Consider the following 16,521-nt stretch of genomic DNA (forward strand, 5'->3'; position numbering starts at 1 on the left):
TGAAAAAACTAAGGAACACTAAATTAGATCCAATGATTGGGCAAGACAAGTCATATTTAGCAAAGAAACCTATGTAGAGGTAAAGCCTGTAATAGTTCACTAGAGTGTTTAAACAAGCAGCTCTTAAGCAATCAAAGCAAATAAAAAAAGTTTTCTCATAACAAGGTGTAGTCAGAAGGCCACATAAATATTAAAACATTTTTATGGCAGCTGCAGTGCTATGTTTATAGAGCTACCATTCATGACAGCTGGAGCTTTCACAGTAGAATATACCAATTTTGATTATATAGAAACAAATAAGAGATTGTGTAAAGCATCAAGTCATCTGCAAGAAAAATATTTTGTTTTTTAAACTTTTTATTTTTCCTATATTTCACATAGAGCAATGTGCACCACTTCTCCAGAAATTTTGCACTCATGTAACCCTGACTGCATTGTGACAGATTTTCAGGTACCAAGCATTTTACATAATTTGATTTCTCACTTAATTTTTTTAAAATACCTCAATTCAAAGACCAGATAGTTGAAAATTATCCTATTTCTCTTTTGTACTACCTCTTGAAAGGAATTCAGAGCCATATCTCTTCATTCAATACTCAGAATTAGATTTTGTATTCCTTACTCAAGTTACCCACCACAATTAAGAAGTAGAAGATATAGTTCTACTTTTTATTTGACAAAACCATCTATATCAATATGGGTTTCACAACCATGACCTGCTTTCAGTATAAACCAGATTCCTGGATTTGAAGTTACATGTAAAAACTGTAAGAAGTTCTGTATCGACAGATAGCTGTCCTCTGAAGCTAGATTTTTGCCCAGCGTCTTTATTCTGATATGCAGGTGATGCTTGAAGTTGAATCCTCCTGTGACCCCCTCAGACAAGTAGATGTTTACATACCTGTCTTCAACTGTGGCTAAAAAAGCCTGATGCTTTCCACAGGTTTGATTTGCTTGAGAAAAAGTTACAAATGTATTTCCAATGAAGTAACAATAAAAACCATGTCTTTTCCAGCCCTGCCAAAATAAATGTGAAGTCATCACAAAGGGAAAGAGAAAAGGGAACCAACAAAACAGAAAACTGATTTATACCATTATTGCTTACTCACTAGTCAAGGAACAATGTAACTGAAAAAGTCAGAGTGGAAGCAGACAGGATCAAAGCTTTTTAGAATTTGGTTTCATAAAACAATTTTTCATATCTAATTAATTTTCAATCAATGTATTCCACTCGCAAAGGGATGAGAGGCTTTGCTGTGCACCTCTTGTGCTCAGAACAGGATTATAATATGGCATCATGAAATCACCAGAACAGTCTTGAAAAGCAACCTTCAGCTTGAACTTTCAGAAAGGAAATGACTCCTCAAACAAGTTTGTTTATTCTTGGCTAACATTAAAACTCACTCCCAAAGTTTTGTCATTCAAATATCGTTTACTCAGGAACATGCTCTCAGAGAAGGCTGCTATAATCAGCCGCAGTTCACAAAAATTTCTTCTGATGGTTTTTAATTTCTCACTTTTGAGAGATTTTTTTTTCTACAAGCATGCACTTAGTTCTGCAATGATAACATCTGTAAGTATGAGGAACTTTATTTCCTCCAACACTTGTAAGGGTTCCAGGTACTCTTTACAAATACTGGGAATAATCACCAAAGACTTTTCCTGAAGTTGTGTAAAGCAGACTTGGAAGAAAAGGCAATTTCTTCAAAGAAAACAAACACTCAATAATATTTCCAATGACATAATAATTTTCAGTAATTTTTTTGTTATTACTGGGTGTTATGTCATTAGAAAGCAAGCAAGTAAAAAATAGATCCGCGGACAATTGAGAAGAAGCACAATAGATTCATTTTATTTGGTCAGTAAGTTATTCAAAGTAGAGAGCACTGCCAGAGACACAGCAAAGCCCTGAGAACAGTATTTAGACAGGGACACCCTTCCGGCTATGAAAAGTTTTGTAGAAAACTGTCGCCAGAGCTGAAGTGCAGCTGATGGTACAGGCAAACTCTTTAGGGAAGCTTGAATGCCAATCAAGGATAAATGGTCTGCTGCAGGGATAATAGGTTTGAGACTTGGTTTAAGTTGTGGAAAAAGTGAGTATTAAGAGCCAAATGACAGTCATAGATTAGATTTAGTCATATTTAGTCATTCTGCCACAAAAATGAGAAGGCAAATTCTTCTGATTATTATGAAACAGAACCTATTTTTCATGTTTTTTTCTGCCACCTAGGTGACAGTTTCTCTTCTTTATCATTCTTAGCAGCCTATTCAGATCAGACAGCTTTTTCTTCACTTACTCTCTGGCAGCCCATGTCAATAGTTTCCTCTTCTGTAGGAGCATCTGACATAGGTTTCCTTTTACAGATGTAGCCAATTTTCTTTTCACAAGAATGGTCTGCCCAAAATCCATCCTGAACATACAAACAGAACCTCAGTCAACTGAGCTTTAATCTCCAAAAAAAAACTGGTTTATGCTTCTAAGTATTGAATAATTTTTGCTAGCTTTCTATGGAGAAAATCCTTCATTTAAGTTCAATACTTAATTCCAAAATCTTACTCCTATCTCACTTCTTCTGGAGATGATTTACCATTGACTTACACTTTGATTATTTACCCTTCTGAAAAGCAATCCCTTGAAAGTGACTGCAATATACCATCTTTACAAAGACTGCTGATTTAATAATTATGTTGGAGGAAAGGGAGTATCAGCTATCCCCAGAGAAATACAGCTCTAACAGCAAAAAAAAACAACAGCAGAAGACTGCATTCCTTAGTAAATACTTACACAAAACTTTGAAGATGCGAAAAGTTCTTTGTCACAGTTAAAATTAATATTCTTATTCCTCATACTGCAGGTTGTCAGAAGAAACAATGACATTCAGTGGGAGTTGTACTGAAAGTAAGGAACATGACACCATGTTCCCAAAATATTTTATGTTTATTTTGGCTGAACAGATCAACTAAGATATTAGGAGACAAAGAGAAACTTGTGCACCATTCACTGGTGCCTTGAAGACTACACCTTTGCAACTGTAATTTCATAGCAGTTGATAGCAATCAACTTGTTTGTTTTATTCTTTCAAACCCCCCCTCCCCACCAAAAATGTAAAATAATCATCATGTTAAAATACAGACACGTGTGCCACAATATTCCAAGTTCTCAAGACACTCAAAAACCCTGCTTCCAGCAAAAACTCTCCCAAAGCTCAACACTTCTGCCTACAACAAAAAAGCCTTGGATATTCATGTGTTGCTTGCGTCTGTCCTGTGCTCACTGCAAGGAAAGTCCATTGGTGGCTGTCACATCATTCCCTACCGTGTCTTTCTCATAAGGTTGGCAGACTTTTCAAATAATCACCCAAATCTCTGACCTTCTCAGACTGGGAGAAATCAGCTTTCCAGACTTCAGATTTCCTCAACACAGGAAAACCTACTCTGAAGCTGTGGGTCCCTGTAGGCGCACAGTTTGTGGGAATTGGGAGTGGGGCTGCAGTGGAGCCTCATCCCCAACGGGCTGCAGCTGTGAAAAGCAGGTGAGCAGCATTGAAGGTAGTGGGACATGGAGTGCTGAGGTGCACTGACCAACCACCAAAGGGAACAGAGTGCACACAGGTGCACTGCACGAACATGAGGGATATAAAAGGATGGGCTAAAGAACAAGAAGGGCAGATGCTTAAAGCTTTCTGATGTGTTGGTCTCTATGGGCTGCCTTTTGCAAATGTATCTCTGTTCTCTTACTTTCTTGTTAACTAAACCCAAATGTTTCCTTGAGAAAGGTGGTGTTACAGATGGGGCAGGCTTTGTTCCATAAAAATAAGTGATAGATTTAGATGGCTTCCACCAAGGACTCATCAACCCAAAAGTATCAACAATGGAAACATAAATATACTTAGGTAGGTAAATGTCAACAAACTGTGAAGGTCAACTTATAGTTATGCATTGTTAATTTTGCAAAATAAGAAAATTCCTTTGGTAGGTGTGCATGCTTTTTTTCCCCCCTGATAAAATAGGAAAACTCTAAAGGATGTGGTAAGTTTAATATTTTTAACTCTCATAAAAAGGAAAAATACAATATCAACGCAGACTGTCTCCTATGCCTGGTATTATCTCTGTTCCTCTTAGGTCACTGATCTTTGCCAGATTCCAGAAGACAGCCCTTTCAAAGCAGCCTTTGCATTGTACTTCAGGAATGGCTTTCACTAATGCTTCTGCTAAATACTTTACTACTTTTCTCAGAGCTCTTATGTACAGTGTAGATATATGCACACAAATTAAACCACCTTATAAATCCAAGATTTACAACTTTGCCTATGAAAATAAAATAAAGATTTTTATTTTCTTCTGAAAAGATTACTTCTCTCTAGCATCAATAAAAATTTGGTAGTGCAATTTTTTAAGGTGAATCCCATATTAAGTCAAAACATAAAAATGCCAAACATATCCAAAATGTCTTTTTTAGCTTCCTGAAGAAACAGGTTTACATGTTTGTCTGCTTCCTGGTGTAATTATAGGATTCTTTTAAAAGTCCACATTCACAAACTGAAATCCAGAGCTATGGATCTTGAGGGGCAGTTGCCACTACTTTTCTCCTTCTCAGGGAAGACAGTGAAATTTTCTGGAAACCTCAAACTGAGATCCTTCCTCAAAAAATTAATTCCTGACTCCAAAATAGGCTGCTTCAAGTAGTAAAAACCCCATTTAAAAAACATAATATTATTTGCTCTTGTATGGAAAAAACTCAAATTATAAAGGAAATCATAAGACATTTTATTCAATAGCTATGTGGCTTTACCTTTCCCTTCATAACGACACAGTCCTCCTGCCTGTTGTTTGCATGAGTGGGTTCTCCACGAAGCCACTTAGTGTAGGTGACAGGAGTTCCATCACTCCATTCAAAATACATCTGAACCTTGAGATCATTCAACCCAATCCACAGCTCATCAGATGGCTCTAAAACATACAATTAACAATCCTGTCACATAATGTGAAATTTTTCCTTTGTGAGAAAAAAGAAAAGAAAAAATTTGTTTTTAGGAAGTTGAAAAGGCAGACAGGAAATTAGGGTTCTCAGCCTCATAGAATTCAGACTGATTCTCATATACCCACTCCAGTCATCAGGAAAGGCCACTCACCAAAGTGGAGATAAGATAAGGGTGTTCAACTTCATAGAAAACAGCCAAAATACTCCCTTTTCTGAATTATGTTGCAACACAACAAAGCTCATTTTTTTCTGATTCAAAACTCTTTTAACAAGATATGAATAAAGACCTAAATAAAATATTACCTCCCTTTTTCTTCCTACTTTGAGTATAGTGAAGAAAGAAATGTCCTATTTTCTAATGCTAAGACACCTAGTGATGTCTTTCAGAGCTGAAAATCAGAGTACTTGCAACTTTTTCCTTTATATGTGTTCCTATATTTTATTTTGTTTCAGACTAAAGTGAAATTAATGTGGTTGTTGGATTTTTTTAGTTTTTTTTTTTTTCACTTTACAGTTAAAGGTGTTAGCTGTTGGCTTTTGGCTTGAAGGAAACTACAGGATTGGTCAAGGAATTTACTTCACACTATCTGTTTCTGAGAGGTTTCCCATTCTGGCCAACCGAGATACTGCAAATATCACCCTCCTAGCCAGTCACTTGAATGACAGAGTCAATTCTCTGTCCTTTCTCCTTCCCTCCCTTGACTCTCTTGCCTTTATTATACCTAAGTGTGATCAGCCCCCATAGCTCATCCATAATTTCTTACCATCTCTCCACCCCTAAGCCCCCAAATTCTCAGGCTCCATTTTCAACACACACCTTAACCCTTTCTTGCAGACTGCGTTTTATGCTCAGAAGTCTCCCAAAATGACATTTCAGTATCCTTGTTTAAACTCTTCTGCTAACACATTGAAAGCTGATCCAGTTCTACTGCCCATCACGCTCTCATTCCCTCCTTGCTCACTGCCATCCATGCTCTTTATTTTTTGTTCAGTTACCTCTTAAAATCTTTCTGTCTGTGTATACTAAGCATTTAGCACAGCACAGGCATTGTCGATGCTCAGAGCTCCTACAGTGGTGGGCTCACACCATGGTAATATGAGCAAGAAACAGCATTCTTCCACAAAATAACTACATCAAAGCCATCTCAAAAAGCCATGTGAATCTATGGAGTCTCTTCCTACATAGCATTTTTTTCCTCACTAGAAGAACTGCTGCTTTTTTGCAAACATCTCTACAGCTGTATGACTAAATACCAAGAGAGGCTTTTTCCAGCAATTTGTAAAGCTGCTTCCCATTCTCAGTCATGCACGGGGCCACATTTGTGCCGTGTCACATGCTGGACTTGTGTAAACATCCAGAATGCACTTCTTTATTCTTCATGTTCCTCTCTAAAGTTCTCCTTTGTGGGTGATGCCAACAAAAGCTCAGCTACCATGACAATATTCATCTCATTGTACCCCTTCTTCCTTTGTTTTATCATGGGACTGTGAATTGTTTGGCACAAAGATAGACTTCTGTTCTTTCTGTACAGCAGTGGTCTGATGCAGACAAGATTTTTCTAGCCACTGCAATATGTGGTGTTCTCCTCTCAATGATGAACAAGGGTAATCTGACACAGTCATAAATTGTTGTAAAAGGCTTCTTTAATTGTTTCAATTTTACTCCTCTGAAAAGAACGCTTTCAAAATAGTCTGCTGCAGCTAGTGCGTCATTTGTGAGAAGCCTGGTTTCCTTCAGGATTATTTGCCTTTCAAAACCACTCAGTTTTACAAAAACAGAACAGCAGTCAGTTCAGGAAAGGTCTTTGGAGGAGCATCGAACTGTGAAATAACCTACTTTGTATATGTAAGGTGAAAATACAACTAGTTTCCTTTAGAATCTAACTTCTATCAAATGTCCTAATGTCTCATCAAGAGGTCCCATTTTTCCTAAGAATATCTTCTGAAAGAGTAAAAGTTTCATGAGAGAACGAGTCACTCTTTCAGGAATGTGAAGCTAAGCACAAGTTGCCGCGGAGGTAGCTAGGAGACAAAAGTAAAGCCTATCATCTGTTTTGTGATTTCCACTCCAGGGCTGCTGCTATGCTGCAGCTCAAAGCACACAGCTACACTTTAAGTGAAGGATAAACTAACTCATCTTTACCTGGCCCTGAAAGTGCACGTGGGATCAGTCACTACCAAGAAGCATGTGTAGGTGTGAACCTGCTTCTTCCATCAAAAAGCAAAGTGTTCCTTCATGCAAGAGCAGGTTCATGTAAAGCAATAGCAACCATTAAATTGCCTCAGAGTCAGCATGGCTGCACTCTCCTAATGAACACATCTTACGCCTGCAGATTAACTTGCCTTGCAACAGCTCAAATATGTGCTCACAAGCCAAGCACATAAATACTGTATTTGATATGGGACACATCTGAATCCATGTACTGGGACAGATGGATTCTTTTGTCAGGAGAAACACAACAAGCATGATTTGAAACATAAGGACGTGGCAGTGTTAATAATAGGACACAGATCCTCCCAAACTCTCTTGGACCAGTGGACCTCACTTCCCCCCATTAATTTTTGAACATTGATTGTAAAATCCTTTTATCTTATGAAAAAAGTTTTTAATTGCTTTAACTTATATAGAAGGAGAAAGGAAGGAGAGGCAGACCCTAAGAAATAGGAGTTTGAAAATAATGCAATTTGCATCACTGACCACAGGTTTTTAGTGGCAGTAAAGCCTGTTTGGGTTTTGTGCTCCTATTCTGTGTTCTTGTTTTCTCTAATTTTTTAGTTTAAAACTGTAAGTTCTTTTGTGCTCTGTGGTCAGGACAATTATAGAATAATATTATACCCTATTCTGTGTTTTTTCTTCCTTTGATTTTTTTTAAATTTAAAATTTAACGCCTTCTGCATCCTGGGATCGGGACAATTAGTATTTTTAAACAGTCTCCTCATTTTATTCACAGGCAAGACATGTTCAAAACACCTTCTTTACTTAGTATATATAGATACATGTTATTGCGAAAAAATACTCACGGTACCCAAGTTGAGAAATAACAAAGCTGTATTCTTCAACATTATGGATGCTTGCCAGATCTCCATCCTCTTTCCTGCAAGATGTTAAGGCATCTTTCCATATTTTGGGGTCCCTATGAATTATGTAACAGTGACCAGCATATGACATCCATTGGTGAGGACACCTAATAGGCACATTAGTCTCTGAAAAGAAAAATTGCCATGAAGAGTTTCAGAATTCTGTTCTTAACTAAAGACTAAATATCAGATCAGAAAATATTTAACAAAAAAATCTAATCAATTTTCTTCACAAAGAACAGCCAAGATGAAAAATATGTTCAGTGATAAAAATCTGCATGACTAATTGAAAGTTGAAACTTCCACACTGTTCTTAAAGAACACTACAGTTGCAAACAACTGCTTTCAATTTGAGAAAAGACAATTAAAACACAGTTTTGTCTTTTATATGCATGCATATATGCATACTAAAATGTAAGGTCTGCAGATTGGCGCTTTATAATTTTTCTACACTGATGTCAGCACCTCTCTTTAACCCCCATGCTGTATGTTAAGAACCTGACTTTACAATCCATATTTATGAGAGTAATTATTTTTCAAAAAAAAACTTATGCACTTTATGGATTAGCCCATCTGCTAGACTACTGAAAAAAATAACTGATTATACATAATCCTAAGAGAACACAAATAAGACTATTGCATTTTGGAATCCTTTTCAGAAGCTTAACTGAGAAAATGATGTTGTCAAAGTAAATGATTTATGCTTAAAACTTGCTTTAAGTAGCTCAGTATAAGAGCACCAGGGTATTGCCAACAAATACATCACTGTACAGCAAACAATTCAACCTTGGGAGGAGTGCCACCCGAATGTGTAACAAACAGAGTATTGCTGTTGTAGAAACAAATTATGATTCTTGCAGCTCTTTATTTATCATCAGCAGATGGGTCTAGCAAACACCAATATATAGAGTAGAACAAGGACAGCAGGTTTTCAAAAATTCTGCTGGCAAAAAAAAACTTGTATATATCAGAAGAAGGAGCAATGTGTTTGTTGTACAGTGTGATGTATCCCTCAGAAATGTTTAAATAGGCACGCAAACTCATGACCAGTCAGGCCCTTGTTGCAAGCACATATCTTGTTTCAACTGGATGATACCTGATGATTAATAGATACTTAGTGTAATAACACACATTTCTATTATAAGCAGTACCTGCTCTTTCAGACCTGCAATTAAAAAGTGCCAGCATGTTCTCACAAAGTTCGAGTAAAACTAATTTTTTTTTTTCCCCAGGACAAGGGGCTCAGTGCCCTGTCAGAGACTTCTCAAGTCTGCCAAAGGAGAGGAAAAGGTGAAATAGAGGTTGGGGTACGCCAGGAAAACAAACTGAATGTTGTGATGTTGGGAGAAACAAGTGAGGACAGAGGTGACAAATGCTGTTGTAGAAGTTAGTCTGATGCTTCAGACAGCTGTCTAATCCATCTTGTACCTGGTCTCAGCTCTGAGCATGCACATTTTACAGTGCTTTGCCATAAATCAGAGAACACTCAACATACCCTTCTGCAAACTGCAAACACTGCATAGAACAGAAATCAGCAGTTCAGACATAGCCACAGAGAGAGTCACAAAGATATTTATGTCTCAGTGAGTCCATGAGCATCTCTTTTTCAATTGGATGCAGACTGTGACAATATTACTCACTAAACACTAAAGCAGCTATGGCAGGACAGCAAAACTTTTGTTTATAGACCCAGTAACAAGAAGGAACTTGTTGCAGGCCTCAAAAAAAGAAGAAAAAAAAAAAAAGCTGTTGATGGTCTAGTTTCTTTGGTGTAAGTCTCATTGAATTCCATTGCTGGGGATTTCTTAGTACAAGAAACTCTTGAGTTCTTCGTTTCAGCTACTCAGCAAAAATTGACTCTGTGCTTCCCCATTCTACTTTTAAAGAGAATACTAGACAACTCAAAGCCATCCAGTTTACTTTTTCATCCTAATGGAAACAAGTACTACTCCCTGGACATCATTTCACTTAATTTGCATTGCTTCTTTTTTATCACAAATAAAAGGGAAAAGATAGTATTACATTAACATTCAAACAATATTATTCCAAATGTCAAGCTGAGAAATATATTGGCATATAACTGTAGAGTAGTTATTCCTCAAATATAGAGCTAGTACTCTTGTGAAGCTGACTTTCTTGTAAGCTTGACTTTCTGAAGTCTGAAAACTCTCACAGTGCTTGACTTGTGTGTCTAAAAGGGTGAAAGCACTAACTGAAGTCAGTCTCATGATTCTGATATTCAAATTTCTCTCTTAGACCCATCCTATGTGGCCTGATAAGACAGAGATGCACAGCAAATCAACAATAACAGTAAGAACATTTACTTCTTCCAACTGAATATTTAAAGAAAATATTTGTAACCAGTACTTTAGGATCACCACACTTTGTTGGCTTGGGATAAAATCCATGTTGGCAGTCACTTTGTGGAGGTAGATAGACAGCCTTTCCTTTCAGCATTTTGAATTTGAAATTAATACATTTCTATTAATATACTTTGCTGAGTTACAGAACAAATGCTCTGTAGCCAGAAGATGCTTTGATGTACAACATGATGTGGCCCCCTACTGGAAAAAATATTTTGTTACAAGAAGCAAAAAACAAAAACAAAACAATCCTGCAGAAGTTTGCTTTGTGAAAAGCCATCTGTAATGAAAACAAATATTCTGTAAAGATTCTTCCCGACTTTGTTTTTGAACACAAGCAAGTGTTCAAACAACAAAGCATGATTACATTCTGTTGTAAAACATTCCTCTGTCCGAGATACTGCCCTGTTAGACACAATTATAACTTCCAGGGTTAAAATTTCAAAGGCTTTTCTGGTTGCTTAATGTCAGGTGAACAACTAAGTGCATGTATGAATTTGCAATTAATTTATTTCTTAACTCAGGAAAACATAATCTGCCATGAGTTTTCCTTTACACCTTTAGAAGCTGAGGGCACCTAACACCTTGCATGATTCTATGCTTACTCCTTTTATTACTTCCCCCTGTGGGACATTTTGGAAAATATTTTATTAATTGAACTACTGCCAGTCTCTGGTTTATCTGTCACAGTGTTTACTCAGCAATTTCTGTTAATTTGAAAACTTTTTTCTCTTCCTTCAAATTGCTGGTAAACTGGAGGGTGGAGGTGAGGGTTAGGAACAAAAGCCAAATGAAAAAGAGAGTAACGACTATTAGACACACACCTCCCTCCAAAAAACCCACTCTGAATTTAAATATAAATAATATAGCAGCCAATCTTAAACTGATATTATATTTATAGGCACCAGTGTTTTAGAACTGATGTATGAAACCTGAAAAGCTGAGCAGTAGCAACCAAAACAACCTAAAACAATCTATACAAATGAAACTATTTGGGTGTCACCTGTATACAAATACTAATGAAAGTTTACATCTTAAATTAAGAAATAATTTTAACATGCATTTAAGTCTTTCTCAGCTAAGGCAACAAACATACTTGATTTCAATATGAAATCATCAATTAAATTAATTAATATGTATTTCAATATCTAATTAATGAGACACCAGCTAATTGTTGTGGTTTTTTCTGTGTTGCAAGCAAAAAAAAAGGAGGCAGAATTCTCTGTCCTAAGTGTTTTTAACAGGACTGATTCTATATTGGCAAAAGCAGAAAAAATATTGAAAAACACGAGCTGTTTTTTAAGCCAAATATCAAACACAGATTTTTCCAAAACATCTGCTTTGCAAGTAGTGATGCACATTAATAAATGAACTGGAAATCTAGTTCCAGTTTAGCCTTCTGCTTCTAAAGCCTGCACATAATAATATCAGTGGATTTAAGAGATGCAGGTATGACCTGGAAAAAGAAAGGAACTTGTAAAGGACAGAAAGAAGGAGTGATGAAACAAAGGAGTAAGTTACAAGAAGTTTATAGTACACAGAGATAACAAGGAAAGAAGTCAAAATAAATCCTATCACTCTTCACTTTCTTAAGTACATGAGGAAAGTTCCAGAGTTACATTTTTCTGAAAAAGTGTATGTGAATATATATTTTAAATAATTTCTTAAAGAATTGTATATGCTTTTATATGTATACAAATACATATTTTCATATTTCTATATAAATATTTCTATATTTATAAGGAACGTAGATACCTTAAAATATCTAATTCAAAAAAAATGTAAAAATGTTGTTCTACTCCACTGCTGACTTGCACCAATTCATAAGTAGGAAAAAATTACAGGAAGAAGTGGATTAGTTTCATTTGGTACCTGCGTTTTCAGAATATTACGTCATTTTAAAAACATTACATTCATTTTTTATTACTTTATAATCAGACAGTTCTGCTTGGTTTTGGAAAAGAGTTCTAAATTACAAAATTGTGGAGTTCTCAAGATGATTGAAGATTATTACACAGGACACAGGGAGGCCAGGGCAAAAAGGAAGTACACACTGTTTACTTTTAGAGGGAATCTTGGTCAAATCACAGTTTACAGAGTTCTTTGCTTGGTTTTACCACATGCAATAACACCTATTCCAGTTACAGATAGAAAACATTGGTCACAAAGAATTTGTTGAAGGCTTATTACCAAACCTACCTCTAGGAATAATGAAAGAAGATTCTAAAGTAGCATTTCCTCGTTTACAAATATAGCCAAGTTTCTTGTCACATTCCCAGTTCTCCCACTTAGCACCTTTGCCAGGATTCAATGCACCACAGATTTTTCCAGGTTCTGGAGAAGGATGGCCTTAAAAAAGAAAAAAAAAAAACCGAAACAGAACAAAAAACTACCACCACAAATCTCATTAACAACAGAGTATAAGCGCAACACGGTTATCCTCCCCACTCTCACATTCCCTTCTGGTCCATACTTCAACCATAAAATGCATTAACACATAAGTAACTGTGATGCATGACAGTCCTTTAGCCTGAAGGGGGAAGTTCATTCCCTCAAGAGAAAATTTTTCCACAGCAACCACAAGTTGTAAATTCATAATTTAACAGCCTCTTTACATGTTCAAAGTCTTGGTAGAAGCTATTATCGTATATGTGTTTATTTTCTTTGGGATTTCTTTCTTTTCTACATAGAGGATGTCTAAGCTCCAGTGGACAGTCTTCAGGTAAAAAACCTGTTCCATAAGCTTCTCAAATTCTGTACTTGGTATAAGAAAAATAATAAGTAATTATTTTGCTAATGTGAACTTTATTTGTCTAAACTACATGACAATATCAGGATATTGGTATATTTTTGTTACAGTTGGTTTACATTAATACTAACAAAAACACCTAGAAGAAAAGTAGAAGCTGTAGAACAGAATAGATTTCAGCAATAAACCAGGTGAACTTTTCAAGGTCTGACACACTGTTATTAAACTTAGCATTAAACTTAGCATGTTTTTTCTTTAATTTCTGACCATAAGCCACTATACTACATAACAAGCATTGCTACTACACAGAATAAACACAACAGAACAATATTTTTAGAGTCCAAGATTGTTCACTGAATTTTTCTTTTATCATTATGTTTTCATTACTTTAGATTAATATGTCTTATATTTGCAGTCGTGTTCTATCTTCTTCCCATTAGAGAAATAAATATGCTTACTTCAAAAATACAATTTTAGATTGTTTTATTGCACAAAGAAGTACAGCTATTGGCAGCTAGATTGCCAAAATGTCTAAGCAAGATCAGTTTTGTTTAAACACTGATAACGGTTTAATTTTTTTTTTTCAATTAATTTAGGGCTAGTGCAATGGACAAATATGACGTTTCCACAAATTCCCTTAAAATGTGGTAATGAAAAGACAGCCAGTTCTTAAGCATTCAGTGTAATAGGGATGAGACAGGGAGGCAGAGCCAACATAAAGTCATGAAGGAGATAGCACAAATATAAAATATGTTATGTGGACATAAGAGTAGAGTATTACCTTTGAATAAAATTAAGGACTGTAAAGAGTTAAGAATAAATGGAGTCCATTTCTGTTCCATCAAACCCCATCTTAACCCTTTAATTCTTTACAGTACAACTGAGAGTTGTCTGCAGTTTTAACTACCATGAGCAGCTCCTCTTGCTGCTTTGGCTCCATCTCACAGCTGTGTTTCCCCCACTCCTCCTTGCGTGCAGATTCTCATCAGTGCCCTCAGACTACAGACCTATAAACACCTCCACAGCAACTTGCAGTTCATCTGTTTGCCTGTGTGCTCACTCCACTGGAGAGCTATTTATAAAGTAGTTCAATTCACTCTTCAGCGCTTGCCTACTCACAAAGTTTGTCCACCTAAAACGTGCTTTTGGCCTTATCTACACAAGGAAGGCCCTGGGTGATACATTGGAGCATGCACTTATAGTTACTGGTGATTAAATGCTCAGTGAATATAAAGAGCATTTACACTGTAAACTTCAGACACCTACTTTAAATTAGTCTCCGAAAGATCCCTGAATAGCCAGTGCAAAGGAACAAGGCAAGGGTCCTGCAAAAAATCACTATTACATAGGCACTCTGAATAGTCAAGCAGAGATGCAGCCCTTCACCATGTGCACAGATGGCACAGAAATTAATGATGGCACCAGAGTTCAACACTGCAGCCACAGCTGTGGAGTAGCTGGGCTTCTGTCAAAGTAGTCTAGCCTCAAATATTCAGTCTGATATGTGCTACTGTTGAGGGTGGATCAATCCCAAATGAAAATGAAAAGCTATTCTTGAAGCAAATAAAAAAGTATTAACAAAAACAAATTGGAAAGGAATTTGAAGAAAAGGAAAAAGCAGACAAAAAACCCACCCCATCGCTGATCACTCTAATCTCACAAATTAAGACTTCTACAAAACTTGATTTCTCCGCATTCAAAAATAAAATAAATTAGGAAGATAAGCAAATGAAGTGTCAACAAATGACTTAAAGCTTTCCTATGTATTTTGAGCCTACCATTTCCATTATGAATAATAAGTTAAGCCTGGGGCATATCCCTAGCATAAGAGCCATTACTCACAGTGTTTACAACCACAATCAGAATCGTTCAGCACCAAAACAAGCTCAATAATTGCAGAAGAATAGAGTGCTAGAAAAGATATTTGTTACATAATGACCAGATTTTTGCCTTTTGAACTGAGTAGCAATGCATTTAACCTTACCTGGAACCCAGTTTAAGTACCGAAAAGGAGCACCACCAACCCATTGCCATCCACTGTTGAAATTCAAACTGTTGAGGCCAAACCAGAGAGCTGAACTCAGTGTGCGAGTCAGACCTGGGTAACAGAGACAGAGAGAGACATTGCAAGTCCACAGCAAGAGCAAACATTCCTCAAAACTTGAGAGCTGAATTCTTGTTAAGCCTTCTTCTTTTTCTTAGTACAAGTGTTAACAATTTTTAACATTCTAGTTAAGGTGGTTATGCTAAACCTGATAAACCGGTCATCTTACATTGGTCAGTTTAGTTTTAGAGTTTTGACATATTTAGGTTTGGGGTATTTTATTGCAACAGAAAACAAAATGACTTTGCTACTTGTTTTTTTCAGAACTATAAAATATTAAATGGGTAAAGTTGCAGAAAAGGCCACAAAACCAAAAATCAGTTTTCTAAAATGAAAGATAAAGTTTCTCAGTGTGTATTTTCTCTTCCATAAAATTACCAAGTGTGAATTTCATGGTGTGAAAAACCTGTTCTCATTTATCAAAATGCAATCATTGTAAACACCATCTTTTTAACAGCATATCTTGTGCATTTTTCAGACTTGTCTGATTTCAGTTCTCCAGCCAATGTTAGGTCCGGCTTCAAAAAAAAAAAAACAATTCAAACTTATTCCTCTAGCTCTGAAAAGCACTTAGAAATATCATGCTTAGGTATGGCCCTGCTGAGCATTACTCATGGTCAGTACTAATCAAATGACTATCTCTGCCCTTAGCAGAAATCTTGGAAGCACAGCTGGATGCCTGCTGATTTTTAAAATTTAAGTGTGTTTCATTATAGTTCACAGAAAATCATTGTGCAATATGTATAATTTGTTTCTGCTTCTACGGATGTCATCGTGCCAGGATGTTGCAATTTGTATTTGTCTTTGACACCACAATGATGGGCAGCACTTGAAGCATAGCAAACTTAAAAGGAGAGGTAGTTGACCGGAAAGAATTGGAATCTCAGACCTGGTTTTGCACCAACACATTAACATACTCTATTACTTCTCCTGGACGAACAATTTATGGTTAGAAAAATTGAGAACTGAGCATGACAGGAAATCCTAGTACTACCGGGGTATCTGTATAATGAAAAACTGATCTTCACATACATTTAGCAGCCATATCTATCAGTTTGCAATTAAAACACATCAACTAATAACTACCTTCTGTGCCAGCACCAGTTTGTTCCCTTGAGCACTATTTTCAACAATAATTTTCTCGCAGTCATTTAAAAAACAACCCATGTTTTGACCAAATCTTTAAATTGACAACAGAAGTTTAGACAGAACAAATTGTTCATAGCATTAAAAATACATTTCTCAT

General features: G+C 36.3%; 1 protein-coding gene across 1 annotated transcript in view; it reads right to left on the reverse strand.

The window, feature by feature from the left end:
- LOC119695309 (macrophage mannose receptor 1-like) overlaps positions 1-16,521 on the reverse strand; it is a 52,076-nt gene that overhangs the window by 23,426 nt on the left and 12,129 nt on the right. The window contains exons 5-10 of the mRNA XM_038123537.1: positions 15,156-15,269; positions 12,622-12,771; positions 8,003-8,185; positions 4,793-4,950; positions 2,298-2,411; positions 902-1,017 (exon numbers count right to left, since the gene is read on the reverse strand). Coding sequence (XP_037979465.1) covers positions 902-1,017; positions 2,298-2,411; positions 4,793-4,950; positions 8,003-8,185; positions 12,622-12,771; positions 15,156-15,269 — 835 coding nt within the window. The remainder of the gene's footprint in view (positions 1-901; positions 1,018-2,297; positions 2,412-4,792; positions 4,951-8,002; positions 8,186-12,621; positions 12,772-15,155; positions 15,270-16,521) is intronic.

This window comes from Motacilla alba, chromosome 2, assembly GCF_015832195.1.
Source record: "Motacilla alba alba isolate MOTALB_02 chromosome 2, Motacilla_alba_V1.0_pri, whole genome shotgun sequence".
Lineage (NCBI taxonomy): Eukaryota > Metazoa > Chordata > Aves > Passeriformes > Motacillidae > Motacilla > Motacilla alba.